At 36.7% G+C, this 24,014-nt stretch overlaps 2 protein-coding genes across 17 annotated transcripts in view; one reads left to right on the forward strand and one right to left on the reverse strand.

Annotated features, from left to right (window-relative positions):
* IARS2 (isoleucyl-tRNA synthetase 2, mitochondrial) overlaps nt 1-1,020 on the forward strand; it is a 30,206-nt gene extending 29,186 nt beyond the window's left edge. For all 5 annotated transcript variants that reach the window (XM_075147120.1, XM_075147121.1, XM_075147123.1 and 2 more), the window contains 2 exons: nt 383-527; nt 651-1,020. In XM_075147120.1, coding sequence (XP_075003221.1) covers nt 383-527; nt 651-802 — 297 coding nt within the window. In that variant the 3' untranslated portion in view covers nt 803-1,020. The remainder of the gene's footprint in view (nt 1-382; nt 528-650) is intronic.
* Nucleotides 1,021-1,252: 232 nt separating this feature from the next.
* RAB3GAP2 (RAB3 GTPase activating non-catalytic protein subunit 2) overlaps nt 1,253-24,014 on the reverse strand; it is a 49,664-nt gene continuing 26,902 nt past the window's right edge. For 11 of the 12 annotated variants that reach the window (XM_075147111.1, XM_075147110.1, XM_075147107.1 and 8 more), the window contains 22 exons: nt 22,863-23,079; nt 22,397-22,540; nt 22,042-22,124; nt 21,428-21,492; nt 20,865-20,955; nt 18,541-18,668; nt 17,593-17,806; nt 16,028-16,125; nt 15,057-15,162; nt 13,902-14,062; nt 12,182-12,398; nt 11,639-11,812; nt 11,403-11,509; nt 10,318-10,384; nt 9,475-9,545; nt 7,544-7,579; nt 6,903-6,977; nt 6,442-6,660; nt 4,629-4,718; nt 4,329-4,547; nt 3,492-3,650; nt 1,253-3,201 (listed from right to left, as the gene is read on the reverse strand). In XM_075147111.1, coding sequence (XP_075003212.1) covers nt 3,058-3,201; nt 3,492-3,650; nt 4,329-4,547; nt 4,629-4,718; nt 6,442-6,660; nt 6,903-6,977; nt 7,544-7,579; nt 9,475-9,545; nt 10,318-10,384; nt 11,403-11,509; nt 11,639-11,812; nt 12,182-12,398; nt 13,902-14,062; nt 15,057-15,162; nt 16,028-16,125; nt 17,593-17,806; nt 18,541-18,668; nt 20,865-20,955; nt 21,428-21,492; nt 22,042-22,124; nt 22,397-22,540; nt 22,863-23,079 — 2,885 coding nt within the window. In that variant the 3' untranslated portion in view covers nt 1,253-3,057. Of the gene's footprint in view, nt 3,202-3,491; nt 3,651-4,328; nt 4,548-4,628; nt 4,719-6,441; nt 6,661-6,902; nt 6,978-7,515; nt 7,580-9,474; nt 9,546-10,317; nt 10,385-11,402; nt 11,510-11,638; nt 11,813-12,181; nt 12,399-13,901; nt 14,063-15,056; nt 15,163-16,027; nt 16,126-17,592; nt 17,807-18,540; nt 18,669-20,864; nt 20,956-21,427; nt 21,493-22,041; nt 22,125-22,396; nt 22,541-22,862; nt 23,080-24,014 lie in introns of those variants that run through there. The other variant, XM_075147118.1, reaches the window with a different exon arrangement.

The raw sequence follows: 24,014 nt of genomic DNA on the forward strand, positions 1-24,014 counted from the left end.
AGGGAACCGTGGACACTGCAGTTCAAGTCTGTACTCTTACTCCTGGCAGGAGTAAGTAAATTAGACTCTCGGTTCAAATCATCCACTCTGATTAGGAACCACTGTCTTGGTATTTGTTTTAAAGAATGGAGCATCTTAGAGCTTGCAGTGGTAGACCTCAGTTTTGATGCTGGATTTAAACTTAATTATATATATGCACGTATTTAAACACACAGAGGCACGTGTGTGTGTGTAAACAAACTTGTGCTCTCTTCATGACAAGGCTATGACAGCTATTGCAATCACATACACGATTGTCTACTTTTGCTTTAACATTTTCTAGGAGGAGGATGCTGAGGAACAAAAACAGGTTGCAACTCTGAAAATTAACTCTCTTCCCTAGGCACTGCAGGCTGAAGAAACTTCTAGTGTTTCACAGCTGAACGAAATAATGATGGCTTCCCAGACAACCCTGCTGACTGAGCTACCTAAAGAAACACCTGCAGATGCAAACATCATCAAAGGGACCTTTCTGATTAACTTGGAAGGTAAGAGAAGTATTCCAGACATGCTACTGTGCTGAGCAGCTGGTTCTTTCCTGCACTACAGCATATTTTGTGGTTCAGATGTAGAGTTGAGTATGCGAACTACACCTACACTTTCTTTAACAGGTGGTGATATCCGTGAAGAATCTTCATACAAAGTTATAGCCCTACCAATTACCAAAGCAAAATGCCCTCGCTGCAGGAGATACACTTCCCATTCCTCAAGCACTCCCTGCCCACGGTGCCTGAAAGTCATTGCTGGAAAAGGGAGCACGTGAAGGTGAAATGCCTATGCACAAGCTGCTCCACAGTCATGAATATTGAAGTGTACAAAAGTGGTGGCTAACCAGAAGGTCTGTGTACTGAAGCCTGTCGAACCAGGTACTTAAGCCCCAGCCTGAGCAGAATTATCATGTGTTTTGGGGAGAACCTTATGTATATATACCTTATTGTGTATATCACTTTTCAGCTTAATAAAAAGGGTGGTTTAAAATAACTGGCCAATTGACTTGTTTTTAGCAACCTGTGTTCTTTTGAAGTTGACTTCCATTTAAGTGAAACTCCACAGTAAAATAGCTATTGTTTAATTTTTATACTGTCAGCAGGTAGTTCTGCAGAACCCCGAGAACCAGTCCTCTCTACACTGGGGTGTCTACTCCTCATGTAAAACAGAACAGAAGAAGGAAAGGTGGCGACCACCATTCCCTAAAAAGAAGGAAAAGACAGAATGAAACCTCAAATTTTATTTAATCAATTTACACAAATCCACAGCAAATTAGACACAAAATAGCACTATATACAGAGTATTACTTACAATACATTACAGATTTGATTGGTGTAGTGTGTCAGCTCTGACATGATACTCGGTTACAGTAAAATCCTTTACACAGCTGTACCAGGATACAGGAATGTAATGCAACTAAGAAACATACTTGGTTTTCCTCAGGTTCCATGATGACCAAATCTCTAGCATACTTACTGCTGCAGAAGTTTGAAGTGCTGTCAGGCAAGGTGGTGAAGTCACCTGTACAATCTTGCTTTCTTCTGTTTTCCCCCTACAGCTGTGTTAGCCCAGTTATGGAAGTCAGTATAGAAGTACCTAAACCATAGACCAGGGCTGGCCACTTATTCTTACTAGAATTTTACTATTCTTTACTCTATCTGATCTCATACCACTGTAGGAAGTCAAACATGTAGTATCAAAGCTTTTCAAGAAGCCTGCATCACCTCCATTAAAGTGCAGTGATTAGGAACCGGTGATGCTGAACAGGGGAAGGAGGCTGTGTAGAACAAGCCACCTACAGAACCTTTTTTTCAGGGGGAGTCTAACCCTTGGGTGACAGCAGCACATACTTCAGAAAGGTAAGACCAAATCTGTCTCCAGGAAGGCAGAATACTTTAAATGTTTCTTACATGTAATGCAAGAGGAACAGGTTACAAGGTGGAGTTAGTAATTTCAGCTGACTTCAAGACAAGAAGAGTTCACACCAATTTCATTTTTCTCTCCTGGCTTCCTTCAGGTAGAAGGTAAACAGTACTAACTGATGCAAGATGATAATGTTTAATACCACTCCAATAGTGAAGATACTCACTATGTGATTCCCTGTAGGTACCATAAATAAAAGTGTCTTTTTTTAAGGCTACTCAGTACTATAGATCTTCAGTGAAGTTGGGTCAACTAAAAGCAGTTTTTGACTACAAGTTAACATGTGCGGAGATTTATAGCATACTACATCTTCTACAGTGATAAGATGGGGGAACAATCTTAGAGTACAACATTCCTTGATGTACTTAAACTCAGTGGAGCTTAATAATAAAGGAGAAGGATGTAAATCCAGTTTTAGCTGAAGCCCAGCACCCTAGAGACAATACTGGGTGATCTGGACTAAAAGATGAGTCTGTATTTGTGTCTGGAGAATTGGATTCTCCTTCCCAAGCTCTTTCTAATGTGGGCTGTCCTCCCCTTGCGTAAGGCCCCAGCACGTTTCATCCTATGTCTAGTGCAGTCGTCATTGTCACGTATAAGTTACAATGCAGTTACGAGGCATGAGCCCAACACCAGCTCTAGCTTCTGAAAAAGCAGTATCGGCTTTACATGGTAACTTCAGAGTTTTTCTCGGGTGTAATTCTACAGCTTGTTTTGAAAAACAAATCATACATGGAACATTGAAACTGCAGCAGTTACTGCCAGCATGAAATACAGAATTTCACACGATGTGATTTTGTAAATAGACTAAAACTGCTGTCAAATATATCCAATTTAGACTACCGCAAAAAACGCTCAAGTCAGAAATAAATAACAAAGCATTTCAGATACTGACAAGTGTACTAGAAACTAAACATCTTTGTACTAGTGCAGAATTTAAAATATACTCCAATTTAAAATTGCCTTCTGAAGTTCTGGGGTGGGGAGCATTGTTCTTTTCATCATTTAACAAGAGCCACACAGAAGTTTCTTTCTGTAAAGTTCAGCCTCATTGCGTAAGATCATGCATTATACCACTGTATAGCAGAACTGTGCTAACCAAGACTGTCATAAGATGGCTTCTACAGCCTCTATCAGGTTCAAGGCAAGGCTATACTGCCCATGATTCTCCGGTAAGTGCTCTATGACCTTGTTCACTAGTTTAGCTGTTGTTGCAATTGGCACTTCTACGTTTTGAAGTTCCTGGGGGTCCTATATAAAAGAATAAACACAGCATTAGAGTAGTTTTACAGATGATCATCTGCATATAAGCGCTCCTGAACTTGTATAAAACAGATTACTGAGGTTTATTAACTCAATTAAGCTGATGCTTTGACCCATAAAACTGCTTTACCCTTCATGAAACAGAACTAGCACCAGGAAAAATGAGAACAAATTCCTGTTTCCGTTAGTAAGAAAGGACCATTCAGATGTAATCTCTGTCTTGGTGAACAGAAGTTTCTGAAAATCAACCTGTTTTCCTAAAATCGAGCTTAACTTACCATAGCTTTGAGCCAAGTACATAGCGTTGGAGGAAGCCTAGCGAGGAGTTCCATACCCTCCTTTGTCTGCATATGAAGTAAAGCGAAGGCCAGTCTCTGTCCAGCCAGTATGAGCAGCTGTGATGCAAGCACTTCTTTGTCAGTCACCTGAAGAAAGGCCTGAAAAATAGAACGATATAAGGAACTAGAAACCATTTCAGCATGACACAGCTCCCTTATCTGGAGGCTTGGAAAGCCCTATCAAAAGAAGCTTCTCGATACTAAAGGACCAATAGTTTTGAGACTGTTTCTTATGTTACCTGTTACTGTAACAAAGCATGTTATTAAAAGCTTCAGAACAGCAGAAGAGTGAAGAAGAGCAGAGAATTACTCTACTCTACACAGTGATTAGCATGAGCACGAGATCCGTTTTACAGTTCAGCAACATATTCCTAACTTCCACAGAATCTCATTTGCTTTTCCCCTCAAGAAAGGGAAGGATTTTCTTGTCCAAGGACTGGTAAACTTCTCTAAAAGAATGAGATTACAGGCAAAAAAGCAGATTCCTGAAACTATCAAATATAGTAAAATAAAAAAGGCTGTACTGGTTTAGACCAGTAGTATAACTCCCTATCACATTTCCACACAGATTCTTGTTGGGAAGAAGGAAAAATGAGGATAATTATCAGTATTGAAAAACTACTTTTCCAGCCTCTGACTTTTTCAGCCTGGGGATTTTTTGAGCCTGATAATACTTGCCTAACCCTTCCAGGCATCTTGAGTAAGTGAAAAAGTAATTTTAGCAGAATATCTGACATAATGCTGTGTTGATTTAAAATTGTTAAAAGCTGTTATTACCTCTTCACCAAGATGATCCATCCCATAACTATACAGTTCACAGACATAATGCCTTTTGACCACATCCTCAGAGATTTGAAGATACTGAGCCAGGTCCACAGCCAAAGTTGGCCAATTCTTCCCCTTTTCAAAAGGAAACAATTCCTCTTCTGAGACTTCTTTGGCCTTTTGTGATGAACATAGTGTTTGAACCGCTGCACTCACAACTTTGACCAAGAACTTGGAAGCAAAAATTGCAGGTTACTTCAGTATTTGAAATTTTAGAAGTTTAAGAACTTTCAGTACAAAACTTATACCTACCTGTTGTCGTATGGATAACACATTTGGATCCATATCCCCACTAGGTAGCAGCTGAATTGAAGTAAGGTCTTTGAAAAATGCATTTTTGCCCTAAAATTGAGAACCAAAGACAGGCCTCAGAGATACAGGGGAAGACAAGTAATCCATTTTGATCCAATACTAAGAAGCCTACTTTTTTTTCCCATTTAATTTGTACTGCATCTTCTATTTCTCTTTGAGAACAAAAATCAGTATTGTACAGAACAAAACAAACTTTTGTTCGTGCAATCATAATATGTCAAGGATTTGCTTTCAAACTTAAAACTACCTGCCTACTAAATCAGGTACCTGATATACCACCAGCTGGAGCTGCAGTTTGGATATATTTCCTGGTCCCTGGCTCTAGACCAATATACCAAGCATAATATGTAGGAAGAAATGCAAACTAGCTGATACAAAAATACATTTTATCTATTACCTATTGATATAGTTGACACCGCTTAATTTTAAGGTCTCTTGAACTACAGATTAATCAAATTCCAGGTAAACCCCTGACGGATGGCTCATGATAGCCCTTCTTTCAGCCCACCATGCTCCAGCAGTGACATACTCAATGTCAAACATCTCTGGCAGTCCTGCCCTGTACTAATGCATGGAGTAGGGAAACTGGTACAAAAAAATGCCTATGTTAAAAGACAGTGATGAATGTGTAGGTCTAGATAGTGACTTGCCTTGTCAGAAATAAGGTAATAAATGGTCTTTGAAACTTTTAACCACTTTTTCAGTCATCAGCCAAGATTCTCTAAAGACCTGTTAGAAATTCTCTCATAAAGCTCACAGCACAAATGGAAGTCTTGAATGAGTGAAGGCGAAAAGGCAGCAGCTGAGAATAATAGTTATATATAAAAGAAAGGAGGCACAGGAACAGGATCTAATTTTACTCTTGAGACATAATATGTGTTCTTAAATGTCAAAAGGTAGTATAATGCTTTCTGCTAACAGATAAGCAAAAAAAAAAAAAGGCATAAAACCAATGGAATTTGATCTATGATAAAATGCTAAAACCAGACCCAACTGCTTCATCAGAGCTTGCATACAGACAAGAACCTATGGCAAAAGGAGAGTAATATTCTGCATTTATAAAATTCCAGTAAATAATTAAGAAGAAATCTGCGCAGTATTACGGGACTAAATAATTTTCTCCCAGCAGGAATTAAAAGACAGTCTACACCAGTACTTTGTGTTTAAATTTTTTTAGAATTGTAGTGTGGTAAAGCTAGGAGGAGGAAAGCTCAATTTGTGGTACCTGCATTACATCAGTGTCAAGCTCTAATTGCAGATATACTGCGTTTTAAATGCAGTGACTGCTTTTTTTTTTTAAAGTGGTTTATATGCATTAAATAGCAAGCTGTTTATTCTCTTTGAGATGCTCGGAATTCTGGAATAATCATCAGCAATAATGGATACAACAGTGACACTAACATAACATTTCTGACCTTAAATATTTATGTTTTCTCTGATCTGGCACTTCTCAAAGCAACTAGAAAAACCTGTCATCCAGTATTCTTACCATGCAGTATTTTCAGGCCAGCTAATTATTAAGGAGCTGATTTTCATGCATCCGAGGTCGCTATAAATCTTTTATTCATAAGGAAAAGCACCAAGTTTGGGTCTCGGCCTGAATTCTGGTAACAACTTCATTAATGCACCACAATGGACTAAATGTCTTTCATAAAATTATGCATGAACTGTTTAAAGAGTGAAAGCTAGCATATATTATAGATACCAAGAGGAAGGATAGCAATATTAAGATGTATGCTTTCGAAAGACATACCTTGCTATCAAACAGCAAAAGAGGCTTCACACTCTTCAGAGAAAACCTCATGATGGCGTACAAGATACAACATAACACAAACTGGTGTTCAACAAGGGGGTAGTGAATGCGTTTCTGCTCAAGGGCTAGTTCTACTATCGATACTGGTCCTTCTACCGACACCCAAGCATCTTCAGTATCTAAGACGGGAGCCTGCATTTCGTCGCTACTAACGTCAGCCTGCCAGAGCAACACAGAAAAGTAGTCACGCACCAAATGTCATCTATATGGCCTTCTATGCAAAAACCACAGCTTTAATCACAAGTTCTCTGCAGTGAAATTAAAAAGAAAATTTCATATTGTCTAGGAGTTCGTTAATATTTGTCTGAACTGAACAGTACAGAAATTAGTATAACCATATTCTTTGAAATTAAATTTTATCAATTCGTTCCTTACTTTCTACAGGAAAAATAAAAATTTACCTCTAGTAATGTTTGCAGAAGATCTGAACAGCAGCCAAGAAAAGCTGTCATTGCTGTGTCACCCATACCTACGTCCTGTTAACAAACAGTATGATTTAAATTGTTTCAGTTGGAATTGAAACAGGCCTTTATTAGCTCTGTCTCAGAAGACAGCTGTTGACATTGTTAAGCTCAGTTTATTAACCTATTATATTTAAAGGTAAACAAATATTCACTGAAGTAGAACAAAGAATTAGAAATAACAGAGGGAAAAATAGAAATAAAGCTAAATGTAGCCATTTACAATACTGTATCTCTAAAGAAGACTGAATTCCTCAAGTAATCACATGTAGTAAATTTCATTTTCTGAGCACATCAGTTGTCTTCCAAAAAAGTCTTAACTAATGAAATTACGCATGAAAAATAATAGTAATTTGTCATGTTATAATCTCAAGTCTACCTTCTATAATATTCGAAGTTATACTATTCTAATTTGCTTTGTCAGATAAAGATTAATTTACATTTCTTAAAATTCATAACATTTTCTCTAGGGCTGCATTTTGAATTTTTCTGAAACTTTCAATAATACATCACAAACTAGTATTAAAATGAAGGAATTTTTATTTATTTCTTCCCATTTAGACAGAAGTAGTATTACTTGCCCGTCTGCATAATCTGTCCTTTGGAGCTTTTCCAACCTGTTTTAAAAAAAAGTATTTCAACACAATTAAATAATTTTCATCCCAAGGTATCCGTTACCCCATGTTTTTACCTTTTACTACTCTTTTCCTAAAATAAAATGAGAAAATAGTTCATTACAGCTACATAATGCAAAACATTGCATAGCTTGCTTTCAAAAAAAGATTTGATACAGATCATACAACTCAGAAATGAACATCACTGATGCCCATATTTAGTTCATCCTTCTTAAAGTTTAGCATTAGAAATAAGGCCCCAAGGTCCTGTTTAGGAATGTTACTATGAGGTCCAATTTCTACAAGTTGAATCCCATGCTGCACACGATGAAGCACATACACATAAGTGGAAGTTCTCTCTTCCATGGCACAAAAAAATAAAAATAATGATTACAACATCATGGCAGAGTCTAAACAACAGTGAGTTGTGAAGTTGTGAAGTGAGATTCCAGGGTCCTGAATTACAGGACTCGAATTCAAGTGATCCATCATGCTGTTTCAAAGTCTGAATTCAAGACAACTTTCAGCTGTCAATTTTGGGACTGATTAAGTGCCAACAGATTTGGAAACTGTATTTTTCTGGAAATTGGCAAGAGATCAGCTGTGCTACTGCTTCTATAACACAAACCCTAAGGACTAATTCCCAGCTTTCAAACATACATAAATAACTATTAAAAGTTAGCAACATTTGTTATTACATGGTATTTTTTTGATGTGTGCAAAAACAGTTAGTTAATAAAAACCTGTATCTCTTCTCCTGTGGGTATTAATCTAGACAGAAGTAATGGTGGTGGATTTACATAAAGGCATGCAGAAAAACTGGAAAAGAGTTTTTGCAGAAGAAACACCTACTACAACTGTATACAACTGAGCCTATTTGCTGAAAGGAACGAGGAAGCTGATATTCTCCAATTCTTACAGAGCTAAACAAAAAGCAAAAGCAGAAAATGAGAGGAGCAAAGGGGAAGGAAAAAGAAGACGATACAGCAAATTCTTGTGGGTTTTGTGTTGGGTTTTTTTGTTTGTTTGTTTGTTTGAAATCACCATCAACACTTCTCTCTTTACATCTGGACTTTTACACTGAAAAACACTTAGCTGCTGCTCTGCATCCGGCAAACCAAAGGCAGATTCCCATTACACAATTTAAACAGATCTATCACTTACTGGCAGTACTCTTCCTAAACTGTCTTCCAGTCCTAAACAAAATTGTCTTCCAGTAAACAGATCCACTGCATATTTATAAGCATGAAAAAATTGAAGTTTAGCAGGGACAAAAGGCTGCTAAAAACTCACAGCAGACAAGCTGCGTACTAGAACAGAAACTGATTTACAATGGTAGTGATAGTTAAAAATGCTCAACAACATCCACAAAATGCTCTGCATTTTGCAGAATAAGAGCTCATACATGCAAAAACTGGACCACAACATTAGGAAAAGCTGCTGCTTGTGGGAACCTGAAAGTTTCATGGTGATAACTTACCAGGAAATGGGCACACAAAAAGCACTTAATTATTTATTGTTTTCTAACTTAAAATTTTATATATGCACACATACATAGTTTCAAACTGTTTCACAAATTCTTTTTATTTAGCAATTACAAGCTAACACTGTGCATAAGTCTTCAGTACGCATCAGCCAGTGCTGATAAGCTATTACTTAAAGCTGCCTATAGTTGATCATTCCACGGATTTGATATTTTAAAATATGCATTCCTTCATCAATTCCAAAAGTTAGCTACATAATAAACCAAATAAGCAGGGTTTTTTTGATGCTTAAATCAAAGATATTCCAAACTCATTTAAAAAAAAACCAAACCAATGGTTTAAAAATATTAGTTTCACTTTCCAGTTAATAATAAAACTTCAGCCTCAGAAATACTGTCATAATACTGCACTCACCTTGTCCATTAGATACGTAGCAGAAGAAAGCCTTTTTACTATGAATGTATTCCACATCATCAGAGCGATACCTAGAACAATCACAAACTTGTAAACTCCAAGTGAATAGAAAAGAGATCTCACAAGTATGGAGTGAAAAGCCATGGGCCAAAGTTCCTTTAATGGGGGGAGGTAGGGGGCATTAAAAAAAGATGGTGAATGAAACAGGAAGGAATTGTGGGTTATCCTCACTGCTTTACGCTCGGACTTTAGATTTCAGATTTCTCAGGAGGAGACTACCTTGGTGACCAAATACAGTCAGAAGTGCAATGAATCATTCATTAAAATTATTACATTATGCAGGCTGGGTTAAACATTGTAGGGACACAGAAACTTTGGTGGTAAGCGTGAAGGTTTAAGACTAGTGCTTTAGGCATAGAATGTACCTTATTTGCATACATAAATAGTCTACAAAAAAGACAAATGTCATCACATTCACTAAAACAGAGTATCAAGAAATGCATGAAATGCATGAAAAGTAATTGACTGCAAGAAGCATGTGCCACTATTTAAATACGAATGAAAAAAAAAGTTTCAGAGCAATTTTATTTTAAAATGTTTTTAGTTAAACACATTAACTTTATCTAACCAACTTATTTTCATGGTTCTGATGGAAACTCAGTTTTAACATGAAAAACAAAAGCTTGAATGTTAGCAGAAAGTTTGGGGGGGGGGGGTTGGTATTTTTTCCCCTCCCCTGACAAAATGGCCATAACATACATTTATACTGGTCAACAGAGAGTCATTTATCCTGTTGTTTTACAATTTCAACAAAGATCATTTTTAATAATAGTTCATACTTACCATGCTGAACGTGAGCATTAATGATGCATCTTAGATGATCTATAGACCTAATGAGAAAACATGCTTCCTTATGTAAACAAAAAAGTAAAAGAACAAGTTATTACATTATTCAAAACTTGTTTTAAATGTAAACTATTGATTCTTAAAGGGCCCAAGTAGATTATTTTAAAGCTACTATTTTTTGACAGTTATAAAACTCATAGGTTATTCTGATATTGCAATCTTCTCTGCTACTATCTGACAAACATACACGCAGGTGGCAAAGTATGTTTCAGTAATCATGAAACACATTGTGATTTCAGCACTATTTTCAGGGCTTTGTTTTAGCATATGTACTGCTAACATACTCTTTGCTGAAAGGTACCTCCACTGACTACAGTCATTTTTCAAATACAAAATCCATTTGTGCTAGAAAGATTAATTTTCACTCTATTTCATTATGATGGAGTAAGTTTTTAATAATCTCAAAGGAACCTTCTGTTCTATAGCAAGGTGTTACATTGCACAGATCTAAGGAGTGCTAATTTAAATTTTAATATCATCTGAACTTAGGACAACATTTTCCAATATTAGAGAAGCTATAGGAGAGCAGTGGAAAAAAGGGATATTTTTTTTTTTTTTCCATTCTCCTATGACAATTCCTAGCAGTGGCCAGGGAATCTACGAATATTCAAGAAATCTCTCCTCTTTAAATGGAATGGATTCTAGTCTAACAAATTTAGTATTCTGTGATCTGTTTTAGCATATCTAGAACAGAGGAAAGGTTCATCGCTATTTTGCAACTGTTCTGTACTTGCACAAGATATAGTCAAAACCCTTCTTCATGCTGCTTATCTGAATCCAGTTTCCACACTTCCAGTTTTAAGAATCTGATAGCTTAGAAACATACAGTCCTGTCTTTGTGAGGTGCCATTCAGCTTCAGGACCTGCATTCATTTTCTCAATTCAATTTGTTCTTGCCACTTATCACAGAAAAATTGTAACTAGTATGCTTTCAAAGTCAATCTTCTTAACAGAAGTTTTTGTGAAACTGCTTCTATTGAGTTGGTCTTAACCATTATTCCCCGCAAATGAAATTCTTTTACCTCTGGGTCCTTATTCCACTGCACTACATATTCCCAACAGCAATGTGCATGGAGTACATCCACTTCAAGACTACATGGAAATTGCTGATATGCTAGTTGCAGCAGCTCTAGAAAAAGAAAATCTGAAGTTACAAGACAGACCTCTTCCCACTATGATTTCTGCTACTTCACAACAATACCAACTAAAACATCTCTGCAGACATTTAGAATTCAAAAAATTCATGTTATTTTCTTACCTAGGATTGTTTCCAAGCCTGCATCTGCTTCTGGTTCCTCAAGAAAGATATTAGTATGCATTTCTACAGATTCTTCAGCACTATCTGTATTGTTTTTGTGTTGGGCCAAATTCAGCACAAGAGGACTGAAGTCTTGCTTAAAAACCCACTTTGCTACAGTATCAGCAATACCTCCTAGGATATTAAAAAAAAAAAAAAATTTATGAGGTATAGTCAATGTATCCCAGAAGATTTATGGTTCAGAATCAAAGAACAAGAGGTGAGATAGGAGTTTTAACTAATACTGTTAATTACATAAGGATAACTTTGCCAATTAGAAAACTTTCTAATCAACTGGTTAGAGATTTACAATGCAGTCTTTACAGTAATACTTCTACAATTTTAAAATGCTATTCTATGTGGTTTGCACTGGTTTTTAAATTAAGAAAAAGTAACCAGCAGAACAATTTCCAGTGCAGTGTATATCATAAATTAAGGTAAGGATGACTCAGAAGTCTATTAGAAAGACAATCAACCATCTTTTCAAGAGAAAAAAAAATGTACCTTTTCCAGCTTCAAGCAATTTCTTTACAGAAAGCCTGGCCAAAGGCTCAGTCTGGAGCGATGAAACTCTTTTTGTCCTTTTGCTCACTTTGCTGTGCAGTAGTGTTTGAAGTATCAGACAATCCTCTAGCTGTTTCAGCAAAAGTTTCCAATATTCAGTATCAAGAGAAAGTGCTTCCCAGGATTCCGTGTCCGAACCTACAATTATTTGGGAAAACTAACAGAACATATGAACTGTTTTAGGTCTGTTCACGTAAAGTAGCACAGTTTTGTTTAAAAATGCATAGTATTAAAATGGGAAGCTATGTCCTAAGAGCTACTGCATTTTAAAGAATAATTTAGTTCAAGATATGTACATTAACTATTATGCAAACATCAGTTAATATCCCACACTGCTCACAAGATGCACAGATTCTTAAACAAAAAGATAAGGAAATAAAAGGACCTGAAAGGTCATCATATAGCCCCATTTTAAAGGTCATATTTCGTTGAAAAGTGGGTTAGAATCCCTTCAAAAATATTTAATTCCAAGTCCTCCACTATATACACATCCCCTACATATATGATTAATCCACCTACATTTCAATTTCCTACCATCTTAAAAAGTACGTATCATGCACGCAGAAACACTGGATCACACCACATCACAGTTCTGTGCATTATTTTGATAATTCTCATGTTTATCAGTAAACGCTCTGCCAGGAAGCCCAAAAATCTTTCCAATAGGGCGCAGATCTGATTTTTAGCTTTGTGCACCAAGACAGCAATCTCTAGAGTTCTCAGAAGCCTGGCCATTAACAGTTTTAGGCTTTAAGCCAAAGGACAGTAGGGAAAAAAAAAGGGGGGGGGGGGGGGGGGAGATAAATGGCTTTATGGAAGGGAAGTTTTGAGGGAAATAAAGCTGTTGCTTGATTCTTTTAAGAGCAGAAGAGAAGGTGACAAAGGAGAGAGCGTATGGGTAAAGCATACTATGTTGCAACATACCAACACTCCTATTTGGGCAACGCTAACAATTTTAATGTACAGAATTGCAATAGTTAAGGTGAATGTGCAAAAATACTAAAACACTTCCCAGTAATCTAGTTATAATTTTTAAGGGAGTCTATTTACAAGATTGAACATCACCTAAACCCCATCTAATCTGTTAAGGCAAGTAATAAAATACAAATATGCCTAGTGCTATTCAGGAATGTAATAACTTTTTCCATTTTGAATGGCAATGCTGCGTGGAGTTTCACAGTGTTAATCACAACTTTGTGCAAAGATACTTATTGCCAAAAAAACCAACCACCCATCACCTTAAAAAGTAAAGCATAGTAATATAAGGGCTGAGAAAATTCACCAGTATATTAAAAAAAGAAAAAATCAAAACTGCATTAAAACAGGATTACCATCCAAAGCTCAGTGAACTTCTCAAATTTATGTGACAACTGTGTAGGCTTTAAGTTTGTCAACATCATTTGCTATTAAGAGAAAAACTCACTGTACAATTCCCATCACATATTTAAGTATGTTCAGCAAACAATTCTGATTCATTCACCTCAGCATGATATTCTTCAAATTCGAATATAAATTTTCAGGCTTGCAGGATGGCATGCTTATGCCCATGTTAGAATGACGACGAATTAATGCTGAGGATGTTATTCCATTACAAAGACAGCAATTTGCATGGAACTGATACAGCAAATAAAATAAAAGGGGGAGGTCCAAGATGACTTACCTTTTTCTCTGTCACACTGTCAATTATCTGTGCAGTTACAGAATGTCCAACATGCGCAGATAACAAGGCAGCTGCGTTATTTTCAGACTGGACACAAGCCGTACGCATTTGCTGCCACCAGGGGGAAACGGACTGAGTGTCCCACGACTCGTCTATAGCAACTGTAGGGAAAGGGAGAGCAGGAAGCTCAAGCTTGGGGCATTGGGTGTCAACACTACTAAAGCAGCAACCAACCCCGAAAGCATCACTTATTAATTCAGCTTATATTCGGAGCAATTTCCAACCACTCTACATTATCTTTTTCTAGATATGTAGCATATAATTTCTAGATTATAACTCCAATTTAAAATAAAGAGCGGAACGTGAATTACTTGTTTTCCAAGTTTCATTTGTAGGAAACAGACAATCGATCTGAATCGCTAGGTAGTAAAACCTGCTGCACGCTTACTAGATCTAAGGAACATTACAGAATGACACTTCACAATGCTGACAGCTTCTTTTGTGATTTCAAGACGCCACACGTATTCAATGCACTCAAGCTGGCTCTCTTCAGGCTACCTCGTGTTCAGCAGAATTAATTTATTCAGACAGCAGCAGTAGCTTATTCATGCTTCCAGTTTCAAGCTGTAATGGTGCCCTATGGTGAACTAGACACAAGGGAACCTGGCACAGACATATCCATAGCAGCTCTGTGTGAGGTAGGAGAATCAGTATTTATTCATTACACAACCCACCCCAAATAATGGCAAGTACCCCTCAAGTTACAGAGATGTTCAATATACAAATGCTGCTAGAATAACAGTGTCTCAATGAGTTAAAGCAACTCGAAGGACTTCTGAGAGCCAGTCAGCGCAAAGGAGAGGGGCAGGACTATACACCCAAAACAAGGAGGAAGGGGAGCTGGACCTCTGGTGCCAAATAGGAGTTGTGTCAACTTAGCGGAGAGTGAAACTGCAGGGCATGAAGAAGGCCTTTAATTATGATACTCTTCAGATTTTGATGGAATTTTACTTAGTTCATCAACGTGCAGCATTTAGATCCGTTACATAATTTGGGGGAGGGAACCCTAAGTGATAATATAGGCTAGTCAGAGTAGCAAGTTTCTAATAATAATTAGTATCAGTTGTGTTTAAGTGTTCCAAATGCACATTTCACCTTTCATTTTGCTCAGAAGTGACAGCATAGTGTGAAGGCAACTGACAGAATCTGGTTTGTCTAGAATATCTTTTTCCTTGGAAAGCCATAAATTGAGAAGGAGTGACTGTAAAAAAAAAGAATATGGAATCAAAGCAATAGAATGAAACTCTAACATTGCAATATACCTAATGCAAACATTTTCTCCAACACATTTTGGGTCATGGAGCAGAAATGTTATATCCATGAACCCTTACTATATTAACATAACAAGTTAAAAATATATTGTATAAGGCACTCTATGACAGACGTTGAAATGAAACAATACAATCTGTATCTTTCATTTAGAAAGATATCTTAGAAAACACCCTCTTTTGAAGGCACAGCCAGCTAATACCAGCATGTTAGCAATCTCAACTTGGCAAACATTAGTAGTCATTAATATTACAGCTGAAAATCTTAACACGGGCAAGTAACACTGAAATAGGTATTTCCATCATTATGTAGCGCATGGAAGAAAAGTAGAAAAAGACTAAAATTACATGCAGATGAAAGGTAAAGATGATTGTCTGAACACTACTAGCGATTCTCAAAAATTTACTTTTAATTCTTTTTAAACTGCCTTGCTTGCTTGCAAAAATGTATCAGTAAAAAAAAAAATGTATCAGTACCTGAAATTAACTACACTCATAATTTTTGCTTCTTTGTAGAAGAAATCTTCAGCAAATCTTCTTGTAGTCCTACATGCATACTCTAGACATTCCACTAGAATACTCACATTTTCTACTAGAAGATTTTCTTTTTTTTTTTTCTTTTGACATCTCTTAAGTGGGAAATACAAATATGAGCACCTAAAGAACTGAATGTGGAGGTATTGGAACACAGCCTGAATACAGCATTAATCCAAAGGTCAACATTCAGAATTTTTCCTTTCAATGTTTTGTTTTCAAAATACTAAATCAAAGTTTTAAAGTATGTAATAAATATCTTACCAACAAGATTTGGGGGCTAAAACCTGCTGATTCCAATGCATGACACATTTCCTCTGTCGAACTCTCCCCACACAAACACTTCCAGAAGAAAAAGCTGCCTGAAGCAAAAATTAGTTGACATCATGAAAGTCATCAAAAGCCACAGCCTCTCCCCTTCCATGAAAGATCATCTATTGATCAGGTCCTACTGAGTGCAATACAAAGGACTCGGTTACATCCAGGGTACCCTGATGGTTTACCCTTAGTGGAGAAAAAGGTTAATTACAAAGGACTTAAGTGTTCCTACCACTACAGGAGTCATATGGAAAATGGATTTATAACAAAACAAAGGTTATTGTACTGCTTGGATTACACATTTTGTTCAATTCAAAGAATGGCTTGAAGTGTTGGAAAAGTTTATCCATGGAGTAACCCGTAACTGTGTGGCAGCATGTTGTATCTTATATAGCAAACTAGTGGTACTTCAGCCAATTAAAAAACCCCAAACAATTACATAATTCATACCTTACCAGCACTACAAAAAGTGTGAGTGTCCCTTTGAGGCAGAGGAAAATCGGAAAAACAAGATCTTCAAGAAACCATCTAAACTGCTCAGCATGACATTCACATTTCAATTATATTTGTTTACAGCTGAACACCCTAATAAGTTACTGGTGATCCTTGTCCAAGGGGATGGGGAGAAGAGTACTTCTACCCCAGTTCTTAAAACCAAGTATAGTGTTATGGTAGAGAAAATACAAATTCTAAGATTACTCAGAAACAGCCTTTGATCTTCATACAGATGAAAGCCAAGCTCTTCTGCCTAATTTTTCAATCCCAGTTCCTCTCAAAGTCTGACAATTAAAGCCAAAACAAGCAGGCAGCTACAAAGTGAACACCATACAACACCTGTGTACAGAATTCTGTGTTTGCACCAAAATTTCCCCAGAAAAGGAATCATCTGGAAAGACAGTGCCTTTGAGACAGATTTAACCCAAGCTGCTTCCACTAGTTGTTTCCCAAAAGCCCCTTTAAGGACAGTCTGGAACAGATTTGCAAAACTAAAGCAGACTACAGTAACCCCATCCCACACCCCACCAGACACCCCGGATGCTCTTCCCATCCATACTATTTCAGATCAACATTGTCAAAAATCTCCTCGACTCCACAAATGAGGGGTCCTTATTCCCTCACCTAATGTTCCTGTGCTGCCTCTGGTCAGCTCCCCCACCTCTGAGGCTAAAGTCAGTCCTGTCATTAACTGAACTCTTGAGGTGCTGTGACCACAAAAGAAACTGCAGGATACAGCTACTCTGTAAAGTACCTAGTTATCACTGTCCAACTTAGTGGCATTAATAAACGAATGAACCGTGATAACATGGTTTTAGGGTAATTATATCCAGCAGATGTAGTTAACTTGTGTAAATATCCGTCTAGGTAGAAAGACTTGTCCTATGGCTAAAGGTAAGAGTCTGGAACTAGCACTGTCACATACTGCTTCCCCCAAATTAAGGCTAAAATATTTATACCATCTTAGATTCTAATCAATCTTTAAGAAATTTGACAAACAGTTCAGTAGCTCTTACCTAAAGCCACATATTCTCTATCTTCCATATCTTTCACATTAATCATGTCTTTTTCATATTCCAAATACTCTAAGAACATTTTCACAGACAATACGTCATCCTTCTCATCAGCAAACTGAACAGTAGTTTGGGTGTTTTCTTTCTTGTAGTTCTCCAGTAAAGTCTGGAGCCTATGAAAATCTTTTTCTTCCAGCTGAAGCAGTTTAGCCAAGTCCTTAAAAGCAAAAGCCAAAAAAAATCGCACATCACAAGACTAATGCAAATGGATGTCTTTCAAAACACTGTGAAAACTAAAAACAAAAGTCAGAAGAGTTAAAATATTTTGGTTTGAACATTAAAAATGTCTTTAAAAAGGGCCAAAATGATTGAATAATCTCAAAATCAGTTATTCATATAGCTCAAATGAAGACCTTGTCTAGCTTAATTTTTAAGGACTTCAGCAAATACATTTCCCGTATTTAGATCCTGTTCATAGTATAACAATCACCCATCAAGCAAACAAGCCCATGTAACACCACTCCGTATGGCTTTTATAAACGTATAAGCATTTTTATAAATGATACCAAAAGCAAGCCAAATTATGATGCTACACAAGCAAATATTAGAAATTATAATTTCTATTGGTCCCAAAATACCCCTCCAAAACTAAACAAAGTTAAGACTATGCTATGTACTTTGGATAAAGGACTGAAATCAGGAGATCCTGGTTCTATTTTCACTTCTGTCTCAACTTTATGTGGCTGCTAAAGAATATTAGGTAGATGAATTACTAGGCATTTGTATGGTGTAGGGGAAGGCATTATAAAAAAATCACTTCATTAAAAGTTCCAGGCCACAAAAACCGGTAACTTGCTTACCTACTTATTTTTTCCGAGGCCTTGAAAACAAATTTTTATGCTTAAATCATCACTCGATTCTATTAGACAACTGAATTTTTAATTTACTCACATTATCTGAGGGTGAAGTGTCTTTCTGTATGCTTTGGGAATTTAGTTTGCTCACTAGTTCATAAAGATGTAACAGCTTCAACTTGTTTGCGCAAAACTGCAGTAGTCCTTCATCCACACACTCAAGCTCTGAGGAGAAAAAAAACTGCATTTGAACTTGAATATATAGCCTGGAATAGTGAAACAGTGAAACATACTTCACAGCTGCATTAAACTCCTCCTTTATTAGAACTGGAGGACTTAAGTCTCTCAGTGTAATTTTCTGATGCACTGCTGCTTGCAATGATTATATTTAATTCATGGCAGTATAAAACAAGAATTATTTTTACAAGAAGTATTAGAGAAAGACATCAGGCTCATTTTTAAACTGAAGGAGGCTGACAATGTGGAACTGAACAAAGACAAATCTATTTTTCCTGATTTAAAGCCAAACCACACTGTCAAAAATTGAAATACACTGTCTCAAACATATTTTCTTTTAACAAGAATTAAATACCAAACGATAAAATTTTATTCATTATGCCAATATTTAAAGCATATTCCTTGCACCAGAAGAGAGCTTGATATCTACTGATACGAATTCAATTTCATCTCTGCAAGACACTGCCTTTTTTATTTCTACAATCTTAGTCTCAGAAATGTCATGTATCTACTGACACTCAAATTTCAGTAACAATTAAAGCAATCAGCATACAGGAAGCTAACAACCAACACAATGCTGAAAAAAAACCTCTATTCCAACTTATTTGTTTTAAAATAAAGCATTTTACAGAGATCCTAAAAGGACCTTTCTATAGAAAAGATACCTCTGCATATATCATCTTCACCTGAAACAGCTTCTAAACACGATTTTCTCCCAAAGAACCCTTAAACACTTTTGACACATTGCTATTAAAAATCCTACAAACAAAAGAGAAACGCACAGAGCTTGCCACACAGTCACTTGTCCTTTTCTTCACAACCACAGCATTCACAAAGCCCAGCATCTACTTCACGTTATCTTTTACCTACTAAGCACAAGTGGAAGGATATGCCAATACTCTTCTGAAATTAGAAGGCTGGAACATCAGCCAAGTTTGTTCTTTATTGTGACTATGAGGAAATAATGTTATGTATGACATTAAGAGATTAACGATGAAAAATACACACTTAAACAAACAGACCTTAGTAAGTATATAGTTCTGTCAATCTCTCTTCAATGTAAAAGGGCACGTTCCCATTTTTCTTCAGTTTTTTAGGAGTTCTAACAGAAATGGGTAACACTAGTGATTTAGAATGCCAGACCAAAATTAGGTAGAGAACTGCATGTGTGAAGCTCTCAATCTCCTCTATCTGCTTCAAGAAAATAGTAAAACACCAAAAACCACGGATACAAGTGAAAGAAAGATTTCCTCTCAAGGCTCTGTAACTTTGAAAATGTGTTGTCATGTTCTCACTGAGGTACGACAAGGGACACGGCCTTTCTAATTGACAAATGGTTTATTCAGGACTTCCACACAACAGTGGTAAGGATTTCTTGACTCCTATTGCTAAAGCCTCATTTTCTAACAAGCGGAAAGGAATCCAGAGACAACAAAAAGAAAAAAAGACAGACTTCTATTGCTGAGAAGTCCCAACACATGCAAAGGAAGTGGCAGGCACATGCTTCTCCACTCTATTCCTCAATACCCAGCTGGCTCTCCAAAATTGGGTCACCTCAAGCACAAAGAAGGTTCTCCCAATTTAGAAAGATCTAAGTGTATCATTTCAAAGAAACAATCTTGCAGACTTTCAGCAACAAGATTTTTAATGACTAATGACAATTCCTGACATTGGCTCTGAAATCTCTAGCAACACATATGAAAAATAATTTCAGCGAAGTTTACCAAGAAAAGATACTAGGCATCTGGCCAGAGCTCAGATCCTCAGTGATAAGGATTTTGTGCTTCCAGTACATTAAAATTCACAGATCCAAAGTACCACATCCTTACTGCCTTCTTTGGAGAGAGAAAACAAACAAAAACTTCTACAGGCAAAAGTCTGTGAAAGCTTCTTTCTAAGGAAGCTTTTACTGGATGCAAGTACCCAGCCCAGTTGTTGGCTTTTTTTTTCCTTCTTGAATATAATCACAAGTTACTAGGCACATAGCAAGCATAGCAAAGCATATTTGCAGTCTGCATTGAAAAAATAAAGTATGTAGAAACAACATCCTGTGATACCTAGCAGCAAAACTAAGCAGACCAAGTCTGGTCTCCCTGTGGAACAGAATAGTTCTACAATAGTCTTACAGCACTGCAGACAAAGTGCAAATGCCTCTCTATATTTGCAAAATAAATATCCACCTACCCTGTTTTTTTAAATTATCCATTAATGTCTGAGTGATGTTTGTGAGAGATGAAAGTGGCACACGTTCACTTGTCAATATACTTTCCAGAGCCTGTTAAGCAGAGGTTCAACAGAATTAAATATTTACTTAATTTTAGTGTAAAAACATATAAGGTAAGCCAACAAAGCACAACTTTGACAATGATTTTTCGTCTGTATTTTGTCTTCACATATACCTGTGGCATAATTTGATCCTACAGAAAGGTCTGCTCTCTTTTTATTATTTTGACCTTTATCATGGAAGATGCCTTGTGGAAGTCACAAGTCAAAATTAATTCCCGTCATTATGTTGTAAAAAACAAACAAACAAAAAACCCAAACAAACAAAAAACCAAACCACACACCCAAAAAAACCCCAAACAAACAAACAAAAAAAAAAAACACAATCACCAAAAGAGCTCAATTATTTGCTTCAATTAACTCTAGGAATAAATAACATATTTTGAAAGATTTAAAAAGATTTAGCACTCTGAAAATGCAATTTTTTTCCTAATATTAAAGTATACTGGCTTCTAAATATTCACCTGTTTCTTTGTAGCAGGGTATTTGATATCAAGTATTAATTCCTTTGCTTCAGCTTCAATCAAATCTGCAAACAAAGACAATCACGACTTCAATTCACATTTCTCAAATCCATTCTGAAAAGCAAGTCAACGCACACCACAGTTAAGATGCACATGGGTTCATGCTATAGAGGTGAAGACGCTATTACAAAAGTTGCCAAAATAAGCTTGGGGAAAATCAAACATCGTAACAGCTCAGTGGCATCTCTTACTCCAAATCTTTCTGTAAAAAATGTATATTACTCACAGAAAGAAGGATACCTAGAGTCAAATGCTGAACTCCACTACATAGCATAATGGGTTGCAAATAGACCATGTTTTATGCAAGCACTCAAAGTAGAGTTTAGTTAAGATTTACATGGCAGACAGGCTTATACTGGATCCTTGTACAAGAGAAATTTAATCTGGTAGCTTATAAAAGAATACAAGCTACTTAAAGATCATAATTCATAGCACATACAGCTGTCAGAATGCACTGCAAACACATCATATCTGTGTTTGTACACTTACCGGACAGATAACACAAGAACCATCTGATAACATACAATCTTAAGAAATTACACAAGAGAACCTACCTGGATCTGAGGTTTTAGCTTTGAGTAAAGCATTTAACTTCTTCACTAGATGCATATCCTTTGCTCGCTCACTCTTTTTATCACTGAAGGGAAATAATTTTAGTTGTATGAATGAAGAGAACTAAAGTGAATGATTCAGAAAATACATATATATATATATTTTTAATTATTTATGCTACTTTAAGTAACATCACATTAATAAGAATCAAGTTAATGCATACAAACCAATGAGATTATTACCAGAGTACTATTCAGCTTGAGAAGGAACACCAGAATTGCTCTCTCTAAATAAAACATTGTTTCCAAAAACAACAATGAAATTCATTTGGTTACACAGAGGACAGAAAGTTCTTACCTCAGTGCTAAATGGAAAGGTACATGGACAGTTTTTACACTTCCAGAGACTGGATCAACAAGGCATATCTGGTAAGTCTGGGGCTGCCATCCCTGACTGGTCACATTGTTTAGACCCATTATTTTATAACCAGGATACAACAATCTGAAACCAACAAAAACCACAGCCTTTACAATGAAGAACAAAATTAGCAACCTTCCCTTTCCACACACTGAATAAAAAGACGACAAATTTTATAAAGCTAAGGTTTAACAACTGCTAAACATGTTTATCAGGAAAGGCTGTAGAGTGATGAAACATGACAAAATCCCCTTCTATAAAACAACAAGAAGCTGCATTCAGTAGAAAAATTGTGGGCAATACAAAAAGCGCCTGCCAGCACTTTCCACTTTTACCACTGGCATATCCACGTATCGCTTTGTTGCAGGAGCACAGCCAATATGCCTACCTACTAACTGTTTCTTACCTACAATATTTCCCCACATTGAAGGCTCCAACCCGAGGCCCTTGCTGCGTGCTCCATACTTCCAGAATGCCTCTCCTCGGAGCATAAATCACAAGGAACTGAGCCACTCTGCTTGGACCTTGTGCATTTCCAAAAGGAGAAAAATCCATCTTCTCAGTTTCCCTCTCATGAAGGTCCTCTACAGTCTGTATCCAACCAACTTCTGCATCACGGTATCCTTTGTCAGAGAAGACAGAAGTTCATTAGTGTACAGAAATTAATACACGATTAGCACACATCACCACCCACTCAAGGACTATTCCAGCAGCAAGCTGTCTTAAACTTTGTTCCAAACTGTGCAACTCTGGCCAGTAGCCAGAATCCTGTCAAGAACCGTGATCCATCATCTCAGAGCAGAGCCCACCAGAGGACTCCTCAGAGCCAAATGCAGCCTCCTGCAAAGCTTTGGGGAGGAACAAGTTGTTCTGGGAGAAGCCACAAAAAACCCCAAAACTCATCAGGTCTGTACTCTGGACATTACACCAATGCAAAAGCTTCTCGGATAAGAAAGATCTGTAGCAAGCGTCCAGATTTCTCATGTTTCAAAACAACAAGAAGATTTAAGGAAGAAATGCGCATAACCTATTAAACAGGGTATGTAAGTTTTTATTCATATGTTTTCATTCACATGTTTTCATGATTAAAATGCAATTTTTAGTAACCCTCTCTTTCTCTCTGGGTAACGCAAATACTTTCCCTCATAAAACCTTCCTAAACAAAAAAGGCAGAGATGCTCTAATGACATCACTAAACTATGTAGTGATTTAGCAAGTACAAATGAAGACTCCAAACCACAAGTGAAATACTAATGTATAAAACAAATTTATAAAAAGATATATTATACCAAGAAGGTTGAAAAATATTCACAACTCAATTAATGAGAAAGATCCAAAAGATTTAATTCAGTAGACAGCTTTCAAAAACAAAAACAAAAAACCCCCAACGTTATTTCACATCTCAAAAGCCTCACTGGCAAATTGTAAATATGTGTCTGACTATCAAATAAAGCTTAGGACTCTAACAGTACTTCCTAGATAATATGAAGCTCTCAGTACTGAAGAAAAAAAAAAGTCTAAGAATATCATATTATACCTAATAAGCTTCAGAATGTGA

The sequence above is a fragment of the Calonectris borealis genome, chromosome 3 (genome assembly GCF_964195595.1).
Source record: "Calonectris borealis chromosome 3, bCalBor7.hap1.2, whole genome shotgun sequence".
In the NCBI taxonomy this organism is placed as follows: domain Eukaryota; kingdom Metazoa; phylum Chordata; class Aves; order Procellariiformes; family Procellariidae; genus Calonectris; species Calonectris borealis.